This window comes from Miniopterus schreibersii, assembly GCF_964146895.1.
Source record: "Miniopterus schreibersii genome assembly, chromosome: 12".
Lineage (NCBI taxonomy): Eukaryota > Metazoa > Chordata > Mammalia > Chiroptera > Miniopteridae > Miniopterus > Miniopterus schreibersii.
In genome coordinates, this window is record NC_138112.1 from 47,489,504 (window position 1) to 47,503,850 (window position 14,347).

The 14,347-nt window shown below is 45.7% G+C and overlaps 1 protein-coding gene across 10 annotated transcripts in view; it reads right to left on the reverse strand.

Annotated features, from left to right (window-relative positions):
• SERGEF (secretion regulating guanine nucleotide exchange factor) overlaps positions 1-14,347 on the reverse strand; it is a 177,475-nt gene that overhangs the window by 130,190 nt on the left and 32,938 nt on the right. For all 10 annotated transcript variants that reach the window (XR_014000028.1, XM_081154315.1, XM_081154312.1 and 7 more), the window contains one exon: positions 1,960-2,126. Coding sequence is in view for 9 of the 10 variants with exons in the window: in XM_081154315.1 (XP_081010441.1) it covers positions 1,960-2,126 (167 nt within the window). In the remaining variant the exon portion in view is untranslated. The remainder of the gene's footprint in view (positions 1-1,959; positions 2,127-14,347) is intronic.

The window sequence follows — 14,347 nt, forward strand, 5'->3', positions numbered from 1 at the left end:
AGAAAACAGCCTGGAGTCTGAACCTGCAGTGAGACCAATGAGTATGCACACCAACACCCCAAGGACTGGAGCAGAGATGGAGGGGAGCACTGCACAAAGCTGCCACAGGTCTCAGGCGACTCCTCAGATTGCCCCACTAAGAAGCTAAATAAAAGTCACATCAATGTCAGGTCCTTAGGCTATATGTTTGCACTGGCCATGCCTGTCACAGTGCTGCGTATCGTGGCCACTGCAGGACCTTAAAAGGCTTCAGAGGAGAAGAAGAGAAAGGACCCAACAATAACTGAGTGGGTTCCTGCCACGTGCCAAGAACTCTGCAAGGAATCCTCACCAACAACCTTCTTTAGTAGGTGTTAGCATCTTCATCTGGCCAACAACACCAGAGACTCGAAAGCTCCAGAAGCTCTTGTGCCTCCTCTATGCAACCAGACCACAAAGTCTCAGCCAAAGAGCCTAAAGCCTATGTACCAAGTGTCAGCCCCTGAACTCGCAGACACTGCATTCCCTCATTCACTGCTGGGGGCGGCAACTTCTTTCAAACAGAATGCAGAGAAATGTAGCGAAAGTCATAAAGATGCTCAGGGCCTTTGCCCCTGTAATTTCAACCCCAAGATTATATCTTCAAGAAATGACTCAACAGGGTATTCACTGCAGAGTCCACCCCAGTGCCAAAAAAAAAAAAAAAAAAAGGAAATGATCTCAATGTCCAACATTCAAAGAATGGTTTGAAAATATCCCAGAATCTTCCAACCACATAAAAGCCATTTAAAATGATCTTACACCCAAGAAAAACAAAGCAATGCATTTGTGGTCAAATAAATGAGGATAATACCAAACATTATAAATAATTTGTAAAGGATGTACGTGGAAATGTAGTTGTGTTAGGGTGGTACGATTATAAATGGTTTTGTTATTATTATCATTATTATTATTACCATGTCCAAATTGTCTCTGCGGTGTTGTTTAGTGCCTTTTCAATTAAAGAAAAGAGAGAGAGAGAAAGACAGACAGACTCGAGGCAGCCCTGAGGAGAGGCCCAGGAGGGCGCGGGCTGGGACGTGAAGCAGGAATGGATGCGTCCTACATACCCGGAAGGCGGAGGCCAGGCAGGCCCTGGGGGAAGGGAAGCCCTCTAGGTATGGAGAGGGTTGTAATTAGTCTGATGCTAATTACAGAAGTCTCACTAGCTTATTAATTTTTTGACAAACGCTGAATGGAGACTGAATTCCTTTATCAAGCCAGCCTGGGTTCAGAGGCACATTTCCTGTGTGGCCATTCTCATTCTTCTTGAAAGCCAAGCCTTTTCTTTTTTTTTTAAGGACAGCAGTAAAGTGAAATTTAGTAACAGAAACATACACCCTGGAGAAATTAAGACTCCTGCCTTAAATGTAGAAATTCAAGACATTCCAGGCAACTGCAGGGGCTTGAATACGCAAATGAACTACAATGTTTTCCACACTGGGAAATATAAACAGAAATGCAGAAATACTTAGCTCAGTATTAAAGGCCCCCTGATCAGGTTCCATCCCATCTTTCTGATATTACCTCACACTCGCCCCCACAGATACCCCACGCGCCAGTGGTCTCCCAAATACGTTCTTCACTTTCCTTCCCTGTGACTCTGCTCAAGCTGCTGGGCCCACCTGCAAGGCCTCTTCTTGAACCTACAGCTGCTCGCTCACGTCCGACCCATCCTCAAGGCAGAGCTCAGGGCCACGTCCTCCTCGAAGCCTGACCCAGTGCCCGCACCCTGACGTCATCTCTCACCCCGCAAGTGGGCCCAGACTCCCTTTTCTACCACACAATAAACCACAAGCAACTTGAGGCAAGGACCCTTCAGATTCCTGCGTGGACGCTACTGTAATGTCTGGAGTATGCACACACAGTAGGCCCTCAGCAAGCGCTCTGCTGAAAGACAAGGCAAAGAGGAGCATCGCATCTTTGGAGAGTCACACCTACCTCGGTTGCTCCCATTAAGCAGTGCAGAGATGAAGGTGTGCTCTCCCGTGGCCTCGAGCAGGGGAGGGGCGAACCCTGCTTTTCTGGTTCCCAGCCTTCCTGAGACTCCGACTTCCTCCCTAGTTGACCGTAGTCCGCTCGGCCCCAGGTAAACACCTTGCCAGTTTCTAAAAACAAACATTTGAATTAAGGCTACATTCCACAGCTCTCATAGGTAGGCACTGAATTACAAGTGAAAGTGTGAACATTTATTGTAGTGCCAACTATGAGATACCAAGAGCCTTTCTATCTACCTGTAAAGAAAGCAGAGGTATTCAGTTTTTCTAAAAAGATTTTTTTATTAATTTTTAGAGAAAAAGGAAGGGAGAGGGAGAGACAGAAACATCAATGAGAGAGAAACATCAATCGGCTGCCTCCTGCACACTTGTGACCGGAGATTCAGCTTGCAACCTGGACACGAGCCCTGACTGGGAATCGAACCGGCAACCCTTGGGTACACGAGATGACACCCAACCTACGAGCCACACCAGCCAGCGCATGGGTAATCATATTGACATATGTGGGAGAGGGGAAATAACTTGCTCAAGATCCAATCAGCAGTGAGCACCAGAACTGGATTCCAACAGAGGCTGATTCTGAAGCCCATGTTCCTGCATCTTAACAGATACAGACACAGACATGACACAGAGAACAGTCACCCATGCTTCATGGCCTGCCCACCCTCTCCTCTCCTCACAGGCTCCTTGCCCATTGCCCAGATGTTTCTCAGACTCCTCTCTCTCTCACCCAATTCAGGGCTCCCATCAGCCACCCTGAAGTCCCCAGGCTCCTGACTTGCCCCGTGTCACAATCTCTTAGGGTCTTACTCTGAGCTCAATTAATGGCCAGTTTCATGTGTTTCCCCCTCCGTGTAATATAAGAGGACCTTTAGGAGTCTAAGCTCTTACTCAAAGGAGCAATTCGAAGTCCCCAGGCAAGTGTCTATGTGTGCTAAGCAAGGGAGTGTAGAAGGAAAAAAAGACAAAATCATTTAGAGCCAGAAAAGCATTCAGTTCCCCAGATGCACCACCTGGGAAGCTGGCCAGTGCTGAGGATGATTGAAGAAAATGAAGTTTGGAAAAAGAGAAATGGCCTTTCTTCTCCCAGATAAGAGAAAATTCACCAAATTCATTCAGTTGTACCAAGTGCCGCATTTGTTATTTCAACAGAAATGCAAAATCCGATGAGGCATAGATTATTAACAGATTCTCTGCAATAAATATGCATAACCATGTGCGCTGTATAAATTCTTTATACATGTTTATTTTAACAAAGAAAAACTTTGCTTAAGAGACAAAACACCAAGTAATACATATTAAATTCCAGATAAATCTACTACATACACTGTGTTTAGTATCAAAGCTTCATCTGGCCCCACATTCAACATATGGCTTATAGTGTCAGCTAAAAAACAACCACAGACTCCAGGGGAAATGTCAGAATATTGCAGGAATGTAGGGCTCTGCAGGGATACTTTCTAAGGATCAGTCTGCTCCCAGGCACCAACATAGGCACCAAGAAGTTCACAGGAACCTGACTTCTGAGCTTCTTCAAAAAGGGAGCAAAGTCTGGGCAGCCCGTGGGGTAGCAGGCACATTACAAGACCTGACGTACTACTCATGGCCTCACCTATGCTGTTCCTTTGGCCATGGATGACCTTTCCTTATATTACTCACACGATCAACAATGGTTCAACCTTTAGAGTCCAGTTCATGTACCACCGGTTCCCTGAAACCTTTCCTGACTCCTCAGTTCTCCACAGAAAGGGTGAAACCCACCCTCCCATGAGCCATCTTTATAATTATACTCATCGACTACTATGCTCCCATTTAACAGCTGAGAAAATTAAGGTTCGGAGAAGTGATCAGCCCAGGATCACACAACTAAGCCACCTCTCCTTCTTCCACGAGCCCATGGTACCTCTCTACATCGACTATTCATACTGGTCCACATCACTAGGTAACCACGCAACACTCTTCCTTCACTTCTGTAGGATTAGACCCAAAAAAAACTACATGCCCCAGGCCCAAAAATTCCAAAACTGGCAAACTGAACTGAGCTGGCTGACATTCACAAGCAGACTGCCTCAGCAGGGAGATTCCCAAGCAGCCAGAGGAGACTGTGATGTAGGTGAACCTAGCATTCCTCTGCTGGGAAAAACTGGCAGGTTGCTATCTGCAATTCTACAGAAGAACTGTGTTATCACAAATCCCACAATGACTCCCTCCTTATCAAGTAAAGGATCATAGAACTTTCTCTGCTATTGATTATTGATGTCCAAGACTGTCCGGATACAGTGCCACCATTATTACATCTCCAATAGCAATTCAACCATTCCACTTACACAGCACTTTTCACCTTCAAAGTACTTTACAAAGATTAACTAATTAATCCTTGTGCCCCTGGGGAGGCACAGACATTCTATTAGAGACAAGCCTAGAAACCAGGCCGACTTGATGTCTAGCCTTCAGTCTCTAGCCTGTTTGCTCAGTCTGGTAGGTGCCCTCTCTGAAGCTGTTTCCCCCAAAATACACTCTGCATCAAAAAGCTCACAGAGGACAGAGGAGACTCTTTTATTTTTCTTTTAAACAGACACTTATTGCCCTGGCCAGTGTGGCTCAGCTGGCTGGGTGTCGTCTTGTGCACTGAAAGATTGCCAGTTCGATTTCTGGTCAGGACACATGCCTGGGTTGTGGGCTCCATCCCTGATGGGAGGCATACAGAAGGCAGCCGATCGATGTTTCTCTCTCTCCCTCTCTTTTCCTCTCTCTAAAAATCAATAAAAATATTTTAAAAAAACAACAAACAGACACTTATTGACCACCTCCTAGATGCTGGCACATTCATAGACACTCTCCCAATTAATCCTAATAATTCTGTGATGTATAGATTATTAAGCTTATTTTACAGATGAGGTTAAATGACTTGGTCAAGTCAAAACAACCAGCAAGTGGCCAAATCAAGATTTAAACCTGTGCCTCTGACTCCTAGACTAATAGGATATTCAATGACTGCACAGCTGCTGTCACAAACTGGCAAACCCTGGCTGAGAAACAGAGTTCTTACAGTGTTTGAGGAGGGGGGAAACCTAGATTAAGTGGATATGTTCTGTGTACCATGCAGCTTTCCTCACCTCCCAAGAGGACATGCAGAACTCAGGACTGTGAGTACTAAAATACAGGCATTAAATACAAGGATTATGATTTTAGGTCACCTGGAGTAAAAGAAAATAATAAATCCACATACAGAAGATGTTCATTGCTGCACTGTAGATAAATGTCTGCCTCAGGCTGAAGCACACCATCAAATCTAGGGAGATTCAGATCACAAATGCAACAAATGGAATCTTCTCCTTAGAGTAAAGAATTATAGATTACTACCATAAAACAGAGATACATTAATGTCACTCAAAAAGTATAGGTATGTGTCTCTGGATAAACGATAAATGACAAACAGCTCAAAATACAGTCAGCAAGCAAAATCTAATTTAAAGGCATGTCCATGTGAGAATTAACAGAACTATGGAGCCAAGAAACGTACATGGCAAAAGATCACAACTCCAAGTGGAAAACAGCAGGGGTCAAATGAGTAGTATCAACAATGAATGCCCGGGGAGCTTGAAGGAAGCATTTCAAACTAGAATGATCCTGGCAAGCTTGATGGAACAAGTGGCATTTAAGGTGAACTTCTGGATAGAAAAAAGAAAAAATAAGAATCTCTAGGAACAGGAAGAGGAGATTAGCAATGACAGAAATCAAAAGGCACAAAGTGGGGCAGGTGGAGAGTGAGGGTCATGAGGAAGGGGAACAGGAAGGGGACTCAGGACTGCCAAGATGGGGCCAACCACAGGGAAATGCCAGGCTCGGGGTCTGGACCTTACCTTCCAGATCAGGGATCCCCAAATTCATTTGCTTGCACTCCCCTATCAGTGAAATATTTTAAACATACCACCAACATATGTATATTCATTTATTATTAAAGTATGCACTTGTTTGCATATATTTATAAATTATAAATGTACCCTTACTCAAAAATATACAGTGTAAAACATACTCAAGAAGTAGAAAGCTTAAAAGAATAAGATAAAAAACACAAAAGAAACCAATTTTCTCTTCCCACACCCTGGCAATTGGTCTTGCATGCTCACTCTAGGTACTACTGTTAGACAGACAGACTAAGAGGAGATTGTAGGCTTTTGAGCAGGAGTGGGCCTGATGAAAGGAATGTTTTGGGATGGTACACCTGGCAAAGGACTGAAGGGCTCCAGTAATAACAATATGCATAGCTAACACTTCCATAGCACCTACTATGTGCCAGGCAATGTTCTAAGCATTCTCTATTAGTATCCAGTTTATCCCTCCCAACAACTCCGTGAGACAGGCACTCTTTCCTACCCCATTTTACTGACAGGGAACAAGGCACTTACCTTGTTCACAGTGGCAGTGAGTGAAAAGCAAAGGAAGGGAGGGAGGGAGGGAGGGAGGGAGGGAGGGAGGGAGGGAGGGAGGGAGGGAGGGAGGGAGGGAGGGAGGGAGGACACACACAGTAACACAGTCTAAAATGCATCAGGGCTGAAAGCAGGTTTGGAATCACATGGTGGGGGGAGTAAAAATTTGCAAGGCTTGGCACCCAGTTAGATGTGAAAAGGAACAAGAGGAGATAAACAGCACTCTGAGACCAGGATTTCCAGCTTAGTGGGAAGGCAGTGGTGCCATTAAAAGAAACAGACAAAGGGGCAGAGGTGCTAGATCAGGGTTCCCAGCAATGAGAATCATGAAAACCTATTTCATTACCAAGTGACTGATTCTTCTGGGACCTTTGGCATAAACCTTATCAAATAGTCAACATAAATAAAGAAGTAAACAAGGAGAAAGACCACCAGGTGCAGAGTCCTGGGGAGGGGAGAGGGAGAGGGGTGTTCTGAGGTTAAAATGTACTCAGGAGGGCGGGTGGGTGGTGAATATGCACCTGTTACTCTCCAGCTCTGCTGAGCCCTCATCCCAGATCAGTCTGTGCAACAATCTCAGAGAACCATGTTCCTCACCTTGGGCACACTGATGCCAGTTTATAAATTAGAAGGACCACTGGATTAATGTGCATCTCCCCCTCCATAGGGTCAGCTCTATGATAGCAGCAGGGACTCTGCTTTTGCTCATCCCTATATTCAAGAATAATGCCCAGCACAAAGTAGGTGCTCACTAAATACCTGTTGCCTGAATGAACAGATGACTCTACCTGCTTCTTGCTCGCCAGTGCAGAACTATATCACTCACTGGCTCCATCCTGAGCCCGTTATCCCACATCTGTAAAATGGGAATAGTAACATCGACCTTGTAAGGTTGTTCCAAGAACACTTTTACATAAAGTACGTGACACGTAATATTAATAAATGTCAGCCACTGTTACTATTACTCTCCAAGACTGAACACCCCAGCCTGTTACCAAGAATTTCTATAGTTCCACCCACAGTTTCTACCAATTTGTCAAATCATCTCGGCCAACTCCCATCTACCAATGTCTTAGGGTCAATGCCTCTGCCAATAATTCAAGAAAGAAAAGAACACTGAAGGCTCTGTCATGAAATTCTGGATTTCTGTTAAGATTCAAGCATAGAGACCTCTGAAGTACTGCACAATATAAACAAATTAAAGCCAGGAATAAAGAAGAAAGTGGAAGAGGAGAGCACTGGAGAAGAGAGATGAAGCTAGGTGAGCAGGAAAAGGGAGGAAGCTTTAACCTAAGACTCATATCTGGATCCTAATCCTGGCTTCTATTCTAGGCTATGTGACCTTGAACATGTCCCTTCTCCTCTAGGGGCCTAGATTACCCCATCCATAAAATAAGAGGGCTGGAATAGATGACCCTTGAGACATCTGCCTGATCTAAACTTTAATAAATGATGTATAAAACTCTTCAGGGTCAAAATGAGCAGTGTATGATATAATGTTATTGGCAGCTTTGGAAAATTTAATCTGACCGTGTCCTAAAATAAAACATCTATTTTAATATCAAAGGCCACTCACATAGTTCACAATTTAAAGAAAAATTGGGACTTGACTGCATATCCTATTATTTTTTAGTAAAATTTCCCCAGTCCCCAAAGTGATATCATGAACAATATCACAGAAAAAGTTTAGAGGTTTTAAAAAATTAATACAGGAATAAAATTTCCAATCATGGGCTGCACAACTAAAAGGGGAGAAGAGGCAGCAGCAGCCAAAGAGTAAAAAAAGGTAAGAGGGAGGTGGGACGGGGTGGAACGGGTCACTGGGGAGAAAAAGGGACATCGGTATAAACAAAAATAAAATTTAAAAATTTAAAAAAAAAAGGTAAGAGACAAGAGAATTTATTTATTGAGAGCTGAGTCTGTCTAACATTGCTCTAAGCACTGCCATTACGTTATATAATTTAATCAACCCTTAATGATTCATTTTACAGGAAAAGAAACAGATCACAGAGGTTAAATGACTTGCTCAAGATCACAAAGCTAGTAAGTGGCAAAGTTGCAACAATAATGATGATACTAATACTGATAACTGATACTTTGAGGGCACTAATTTCATGCTAAACTTCTTTACATGGATTGTCCCAAACCGGGTGGGAATGTCTCAGGAAGCCCCAGTCCTAGTTTGTTTAGCCCTTGCCTTCCACACAGACCCTCCCTCCAAATACCTATGCTCTTCGAGGCTGGATGGCTGCCCCTTGTCAAGGGCACACTCACTTCCTCCCTCCAGGGCCTTAGGGTCAGGCCATGCGCCGGCCTGAAATGCTGGTGGGCTTGCGTGTTCCACCCAAGAGCTCCTTCTCCCCTGTCAGCGCCTGACTCAGTGCCACTGCCTCCCTAACCCATGCCATCATCCCCCTGTCAGAACAGCCATCCCTTCCATTAGTAGCCACTGGCATGCTGTTTGTGTCTCTGTTCCAACAACTATTCCATGCCACCAAATATAAGATTATTTGACAACATGTCTTATGTTGCCCTCTGTATTAGTCAAGGTTTTTCAGAGAAACAGAACCAATGGGATAGAGAAAAAGGTTTATAAGGAACTGACTCACATGATTATGGGGGCTGGCAAGTCGAAAATCTGCAGAGCCGATGTCTCAGTTCAAAGGCTCTCAAGCAGGAAGAGCTAATGTTCCACTTGGAAAGCAAGAGAATTCTCTTCCTCAGGGAAGGGTCAGCCTTCTGTCCTGTTCAGGCCTTCAGTTGATTGGATGAGGCCACCCACACTGGGGAAGGCAACCTGCTCTACTCAGTCTGCTGTAGAAATGTTAATCTCATCCAGAACACCCTCACAGAAATACTCAGAATAATGTTTACCAAATATCTGGGCAACCTGTGGCCCAGTCAAGTGACACACAAAATTAACCATCACATCCACTAAAGAGTGCAGAACAGTGATCCTTTCTCTCTGTGTCTTCACAGCACCTACTACGGGGTCTGACCCAGAGCAGATACTCAGTGTTTGCTGAAAGAAAAGGGAGTAACAGGCATCGCTCTTACCATGCCACCAAGGACATCAGTGACCATCCCATACAAAGAGAAAACAAAACTGAGGAAAATAAATAATTTTTCCAAGTCACACAGGCTACTCAGAAGCAAAGCAGGGCATTCACAATACTCAACAAATCATTACTGAGCACTTTCTCTCCACCAGGGGCCATCCCAGGAGCTGGGGGCCACATCAGTGAACAAAACAGACACCACTGCCTTCCTTTGTAGAACTTCCATTCTAGTTCGGGGAAGGCAGATGATGGACAAAACACATAGAACATATCCCCTGGCAAAGGACTGTAAGTGTTGGAGAGAAAGAGAAAGTAGGGAAAAGAGAAAGGTAGAGCTGGGGAGGGAGGTGGAAGCCCGGGACCTGCGTCCAGCTCCCCACTTCCTGTCTGGAGCTTTACCTCTATAGCATATGTGATCTTTCTGAAAGGAAGAATCTTAAATTTAAGAGACCTCAGCCAACTCTAAATACCTCTCAGGACTGTGATGAAAATCGAGGCAATACACATGAATGCACTTGTAAACTCTAAATGGAGGTGCTAGTAATATAATATGACTATTACTCTTTCTCTAAAGTCAGTTTGGCACAGCCAGTGTGGGTCAGTGGTTGAGAGTCAACCCATGCACAGAGAGGTCACCAGTTCGACTCTCAGTCAGGGCATACGCCCAGGTTGCGGGCTCGATCCCCAGTAGGGGGCGTGCGGGAGGCAGACAATGGATGTTTCTCTTTCAGCGATATTTCTCTCTCTCTCTCTCTCTCTCTCTCTCTCTCTCTCTCTCTCAAAATCAATAAAGACATTAAAAAATAATAAAGTCAGAGCCCTGGCCCTGAGGGGCCGCTCTGGCTGAGTGCTGGGGCTTCCTGCTCTTCCAAGGGCCCAGCAACACATCGCTGCCACTCATACCCAGCAGCCAGTTGGCACCAGAGAAAGCTTCCTGATTGAGGCCAGTGTCTCTGCAGATGTTTCCCAAGTCATTTCACATTCAAACTCCAAAGCTTCTTCGCACACTTTTAGACTCTTATTAATAACATTTTAAAATGTAGATTGCTGCCTAATCTTAGCTGCGTAATTAAAAAAATAATCTTGCTTCTCTCCCTCCCAGCAAGAAAGGAAACTATACCCCAAGGCTTCTGCAGCTAAGAATCACACCCTACAGAAAAGCTAGTAGGAGGCCCAAGGAGGGAAGGAATAGTGGGGGGAGTTGAAGCCAAGAAGTAAGGATAATCCTTTGATTTTAGAGGAAATGAAAATGAGGCTGAGGAGGGAAATGATTTGCCCAAGAACACACATGTATTTTGGCAAAGCCAGAAACAGAATCCCAGTTTCCTGCTTCCCAATGAACTCTGCCTCATGGGGAGAGGAAAGGAAGAAGACAGACTGTAAGTTCTTGGAAGATAGGAATCTTACCTATGTGATTCTCCTTACTCAGTGAGTGCTGTTCACCTGGGAAATAGTCATAGGTTTCAGGTGTTCAAGGGGATTATGGGAACAGAGTCCAAAGTTCTGTATATTCAATTTAGACTCACAGACTGTCACAGTAAGAAGGGACCGCAGGGCACTGTAACCCAGCCATCTGCTTCTAGATGGGAAAAGTGAGGCAGGTAAGTAAAGTGACTGACTTACCCAAGGTCATGTAGTGAGTTAGAAGCAAAGCAAGACTAGATCCCAGGCCACCCTATCTTCTAATACATCCTGGCCACAGCTTCTTAGAAAAATACCAGTCAACCTCTCAAGGCTTCCATTGCTACCTACAGTTTACCAAAGGCATCCTGGGCTCCTCGGCCAGGAAGAACTGAGAGGCAAGGTCCACACAGTCCCTCACAGCCTACCTTCCTGGGATGGCTTCTTGGAAGGCCCAAAGGCTTGGTGATAGAAAGACACACATCCCTACCCCCATCTCCTTGGGGTTCTCCCCCCCCACCTAGAACTGGTGTTCCTAACCTGGACTTCAGTTACTGTCCATTGCAAAAGATCATCAGCAGTTTCCATCTCTGTGAAGTTACAAAACAAGAAGTTTAAAAAAAAGGCCAAGCACTGCACCCAGCTGTTGGTGAGGCCGCGTTTTCCACTGATGACGATGACTCACAGTGCCCGAGCTGGAGGCAGGAGCTGGGAATGAGACTTAGCAAGGGAAAGCCAGAGTTGAAGAGCACGCCTGGGCCTGTAGAGGAATGCTTGAGTTCCTTCAGTAAAACCCCTTGTGCCCGGCTGTGGGAACACAGCGCCCCCTGCAGACCACCATGAGGCCCCACAGGAGCAGGACCAGAGACAAACCATGATCTGGGGCGAGCCTTCCTGCAAAGCTCACCACAATATCAAAGCTGTTATGTTAGCAAGACAAGAGATCCAACAACACAGCACCCCCCAAAAAATACTATTTGCATCCTCCGCTTCCAAAGAGAAACTGGTTTTTGGTTAATGGGAGGCCCAGATTAAGAACTTGAAGCAGGGGAGACAAAGGTTGCCCCCAATCTTTAGGTGTAAACAATTTACCCAGGGGTAGGAGCAAGGAGGGGAGGGAGTCTATCCTGGGATGCCAGTTCATGATCAACCAGTGACAACATTTTGGGACATGACTTTGGATGGTGCCTCTCAAATTTCTTCTAACCCTACCCTTGGGAACTCTCCCAGGTTTCTCCTGAGAGGTGGGTATAAGAGACCTTTTGGAGACCTAATAGAGCTATACTCTATTAGGAGAAATTAAGGAGACGTGTAGTCCCAAGTTCAATAAGAGACTGGGGGAGGCTTGGGATCAAAGCTGGTGAGCATGTGGCAACAGTGAAGTTATATTCAAATTGCTCACCTGGAGGTGCATGGCCTTGTGGTTTGAAGGGCCACCAGTCCAGATCCATGGTGGGACAGCCTGTCTTTCCTTCCACATCTACTAATTTCCCTCCCACTCTGCTCTCTGCTCCCATCTGTCCCTCAGGCCCCAGGAGAAGCACCCTTTATCAGCAACCACTTCTGTAAAAACCTAACATGGTTCAGACTACCTCTCATGGTCTTCACCTTCAGTCACACCAGACAAGGTAAGGACCAAAGCCACAGTGCCTTCCTTGGAGAGGCTGACTCTTCCATGGCCAGGGACTGGGAAAGGCATCTGCTACACAGGGTTTTTCATTTCATAGGATCAGCTCCAACCAAATCAGCAGAGCACTGTTACTATGGACCATCTGTCAGGACCCGGAAACAGCTCTGTTACATAAAGGGGCTGGTGTAATGAAATTTATTAAACTGGATCCTTCCTCTAGATGAAGCCCTTGAAGTCTCTTCTAGGAGGGGCCATATGGGGCACTGGAGGGGCACAGGGCAAGGGACCCAGAGGGCCCTAATCCTGGCTCCGCATCTGTTAGCTGTGAGACCATTTCCCTGAGCTTCTGTTTTCTCAAATCTCAAATAAGGATGAAATGGTCCTTTCAGCATCATAATTCCATGACTTAGTATTGTTTCCAACAAACTGGCAAAACAGTAAGCTTACCTTGCTATTAGTTTTATACTGTAGGGTTAATTTTCTTTTTAAAAAAAGAGCAGTGCCTTCGTATTTGTGGACTTAAAAGAGAGAAGTGAGGAATGGAGCCACGGACGCTGGGGCTGGCTGGAGGAAGTGCACAGAGGAGAAACCAAAGTTAGACGCTCCCTATCAGCTCCGGCAGGAAAAGCCCAAGCAGATCTCCAACCATGTCGCTAGGAAGCAGGGCTGTTAGTGACCCCCTGCCTGAGCACATGGTAACTGCCAGTTTGCAAAGTGCTTTCACATATAGGATCTCAACACCCTCGAAGCTGACAGAGTGACACTGTTGACCTCCATGTCACATTGAGCAAAGTAAGATTAAGAAACTGGATAAGGTGGGCCCATGGCTCTTAGCCACCCCTCAGCCCCCTCACATGTGAAATGGGAGTGAGCCTTACCAGGCAAACTGTGAAGGGATTAGACAGATGATTTCATAAAGCCCTGGCGCAACGCCTGGCGCACAGCACATCCTTGATAAACGCGAGTAACCCTTCCCCACACACCTCCATCTTCTCAGGGCGGCATGGGAAGGGCCCCAAAGCTGCTCATCTTCAGGATCCTAGGAAATGCTCAAGATGGAAGGCAACATGCTGGCATCCTGGGTGACCTTCCACGTGGCCAGAGACACCATCCCAGAAGACAGACCAATGAGCCAGATAACTCATCCCTATCCATCTCGTGGATTCTAATAATCATCCCAGCTTTTGGGGGGTGGGGCTCCCTTGAGAATCCAGAGTACCTCAAAATCAGCCAGAGATGAGAACTGAAGCAAAAAACAAGCATGAGGCCTCCACAGGGGAGTCTGAGAGAGCCACCCAGAGGCAGGGCCTCTCCCCAACTGGTCCTGTTTATCACCCTCCCCTCCCACACAGGGACCTTCACCGCTGCTCCATTGCTCACAGAATAAAGCCTGAATGAGGACCCGTACCTGTTATACCTGAATGTTCCCACTCCCTTCTTCTTGTCTGGTCCCATGTTGCGCAAAGTGCCCCAGGGTGCACTGCCCTCTTCTGTGCCTTTGCCTGTAGTAGTCCTTCTGCCCAGAAGGTCCTCCCCTCACCTCTACCTATGCAACAAATATTTGTGAAACGATAGAGTAAAGGAAGGAATGTGTGAATGAGTGAGTGACATAATATACCCCTGTGAAGCAGACAAATTAGGGATTATGATTCTCATTTAACAGATGAGGATCTCCAGGCCCAGAAAGGCTAAATGACTTGCCCAAGATCACAAAGTCAACAAGCAACCAAATTAGAACATGAGCCTGGCTCTTCAGGACTACTTTGGCCACATAAGACTTCCTCTTGAGGTAAAAAGTCACTCTCGTATTAG